This window comes from Hippocampus comes, unplaced genomic scaffold (genome assembly GCF_001891065.2).
Source record: "Hippocampus comes isolate QL1 unplaced genomic scaffold, H_comes_QL1_v1.1 scaffold124, whole genome shotgun sequence".
Classification (NCBI taxonomy): Eukaryota; Metazoa; Chordata; class Actinopteri; order Syngnathiformes; family Syngnathidae; genus Hippocampus; species Hippocampus comes.
Genome location: NW_017805075.1, coordinates 117,413 through 120,516, shown reverse-complemented (window position 1 = coordinate 120,516; position 3,104 = coordinate 117,413). Strand labels below are relative to the sequence as shown.

At 45.5% G+C, this 3,104-nt stretch overlaps 1 protein-coding gene across 2 annotated transcripts in view; it reads left to right on the top strand.

The window, feature by feature from the left end:
- Positions 1-206: 206 nt before the first annotated feature.
- LOC109513013 (protein phosphatase 1 regulatory subunit 3A-like) overlaps positions 207-3,104 on the top strand; it is an 8,266-nt gene continuing 5,368 nt past the window's right edge. The window contains exons 1-2 of one of the 2 annotated variants that reach the window (XM_019865200.1): positions 207-781; positions 1,059-1,850. In XM_019865200.1, coding sequence (XP_019720759.1) covers positions 642-781; positions 1,059-1,850 — 932 coding nt within the window. In that variant the 5' untranslated portion in view covers positions 207-641. The remainder of the gene's footprint in view (positions 782-1,058; positions 1,851-3,104) is intronic. The other variant, XM_019865201.1, reaches the window with a different exon arrangement.

The window sequence follows — 3,104 nt, the reverse complement described above, 5'->3', positions numbered from 1 at the left end:
TTTTTTACATTTTGGAATGAATAAAGCTGAGCGGTTTTTGAAATAAAATCCAATGTAACTGATTTATATTTTGTTTATTTGGAGTGACCTTTAATTAGTATAGGTTTATTTCCAGAAAAGCCATAGTTACAGTACAGTATATCATATCATAATCACCTGTATCATATTGAATTGTATTGTTCCAAAAGAGGTATACAGTAATCCCTCGTTAATTAAGTATTATTACCGTTAAAGGTTTTATTTAAGTCATGTCTGTATTTTAATGATGTCTGCCTTCTGTGTTGGTGAGCCAAAGACAGTTTTGTTTTATTCTAGTACTGGGATCAAGATGGTGGTGTTTAAGGGATTGCAACCATTCGACCGACTTGTATGCTATCAAAACGTTTCCATTGTTTTACTAACGATTTGACCAGAGGAACAAGCAATGCTAAATAAGATGATGACAAATTTGAAAAAAATAGTTTGTGGAACCATTTTTGAACACCATATGCTGGTGTTTTGTGGCTTGCACAAGACAATGCACTCACCACAACTCATTTTAGAAGTCAACTGCATGAAAAAATAATATTAAATAAGACAAAGAATGGGGAATACTCTATATCACTTCTACAAATCCGTTGTCATTCTCTGCTCCCTAGTTGATGATCCGCTATGGCTGCTGTTCCATTTCTTTTCCACCTCAAAAGGGAGGGAGGGAGACTGAGGGGAGCGACGGTGCTGCGTGCGGGATGGGGGGGGGGATCATACCAACTCGAAGACACATTGGGAGCATGGAGATCCGGTAGGTCAATGCTAAAATTAGAGTCCGACAGCGGCCAAAGTCTGATGTTTTAGCAGGGGACACACTATCACAAGGGCTGGCAGGACAAGTTTCCCATATGTGACATTTAACGGCGCACGTTAACCTAGGAGACTGTGTGTTATGTGCAGCCAGTGTGCGGACCGGTGCCTTTGCTGCTTGACGTGTTATTCTTCTCGAGGGTCCTCGCATGAGCAGAAATGTCTTTTCTAACCATACCGAGTCAAGAGTGTCTTTTCACTCCCATCAAAACTGGCAGGTCACCTGACGAGGCACAGGGACATTTGGCGGATGATGACGACGACGACGACGACGATGAGGGAAGCGAGGACGTGCGCCTGATCCCAAGATGCTCGCCGGTGCCCAGGAGGCGAGGCTCGTCCATCCACGACGAGACAGCCGAGTACCTGCGTATCCAAGCTTTCTTGTCCCCCGGAAAGCGAGTGTCGTTCGCCGACACCACGGGCGGAGACCTGGTAGACGTCCGCGAGTTCGTAACCTTCGACTCGGATGACGAAGAGGACTCAGGGAGGTGGGACGAAGAGCTGGCGAAGTGTGGACCGGCTGAGCGAGACACGGTGTTTCATGTGCACCCGGACTTTGAGCCCCGGAGCGGAGGCGAGCTGCTGCAGGTGGTGCGCGCGCAAAAAGTGTGCATCGAGCACGTCGGCCCTGTGGAAGATGAGCCCCTCGCCTTCAGTGGCCTCGTGCGGGTGCTCAATGTGTCCTTCCACAAAGCGGTCTACATCAGGTCCACCATGGACAACTGGGAGACATACTTCGATCACCCCGCAGAGTATGTCCACGGATCCCATGACGGGGACACGGATAAGTTCTCCTTCAAGCTGTCTTTTGCGTCCCCTTACGTCACCCACGGCTCTCGCATTGAGTTCGTTGTCCGCTATGAAACCACTGAGGGGGATCACTGGGACAATAACTCTCATATGAACTACGCAGTGTCTCTGCTTCTGTCCTATAAAGAGGAATTACAGGAGACAGACGGCGAGCAGCAAGAAGTTAAAGGGATCTTGAGACCCCCCAAACATTACAGGTCAGTAAGCCACCACTGATAATTAAAAAAAAAGGCACACATCTCGAATCGGATGTCAATGAAATGAATTGAAGTGCAGTCAAGATGTCTCGGCCTCACAGATAAATACTGTAAATAAAAAATGTCATGCGTTTTTAATGAGGAAAATAGCACTCTGCAATACTGCAAAACACAATTAAAAGTAATCTAAAGAAATGAACACTGTGCATCATAATGTAATGCTTCAATTCAATACAGTACTCTGTGCTGCTCTTTCTGGTGTGCCCATTTAGGCCCACAGGTGGCAGTACAATACAGTCCAAGACCCACTATTGAAGAAGAGTCACCAGCAGTCAAGCCGTTTCTCAATTTGCATTCTTGTCCATTCTTATGTCCTTGTGATCTTATGAAATGTCATCAGTCACGGCCCAAGTCCTGTTCCAACTGAAAGTACACAGAACCAGCAATGCACAGAATACCCGGAGGTGGTTCATGAGTGGGTACGGCAATAATTCAATATAGCTTTGCGGCACAGTGGTCGACTGGTTAGCACATTGGCGTCAGTGTAGAGGTGCAGGGTTCGATGCTGAATCCGGCCTTCCTGTGTGGAGTTAGCATGTTCTCGCCGTGCCTGTGTGGGTTTTCTCCGGGTACTCTGGTTTCCTCCCAATTCCAAAAGCATGCATGGCAAGCCAATGGAATACTCCAAATTGTCCTGGTGTGGTATATCTGGGCCTCAATGGCTCTGGTGCTCAGGGCCTGCTCCTGAGCAGCCAGGATGAGTGCCTCTGTGCTGTCCTTCAGGCCAGCCCTCTCTAGCCACTGATAGGACTTCTTGAGATCAGCCACTTCAGTTATGGTCCGGTGTTACATCCCGTGTAGGGGCTTGTCCTCCCATGATGGTCCCTCTTCCAGCACCTCATCCTCTGTTCCCCATTGTCTGAGACATTCTCTGAGTGCGTCATCTGTTGTATATATATTAGAGCTGTCAAATGATTAAAATATTTAATCTAATTAAAAATGCAACTGTCATAATTAACTCAAATTCACTAAAAATTAATCGTGATTACTCACGCATTTTTTATCGTTTCTGAATTTCCTTTGATATTTTTTTGTCCTATTTTTCCCCATTTTAATGCTCTCATCAACATGGAATCATGAATCAGTTTTCTATGTGCAAAATGTACATATTTACTGAAATAACGGAATTTCCTTTGATATTTTTTTGTCCTATTTTTCCCCATTTTAATGCTCTCATCAACATGGAATCATGAA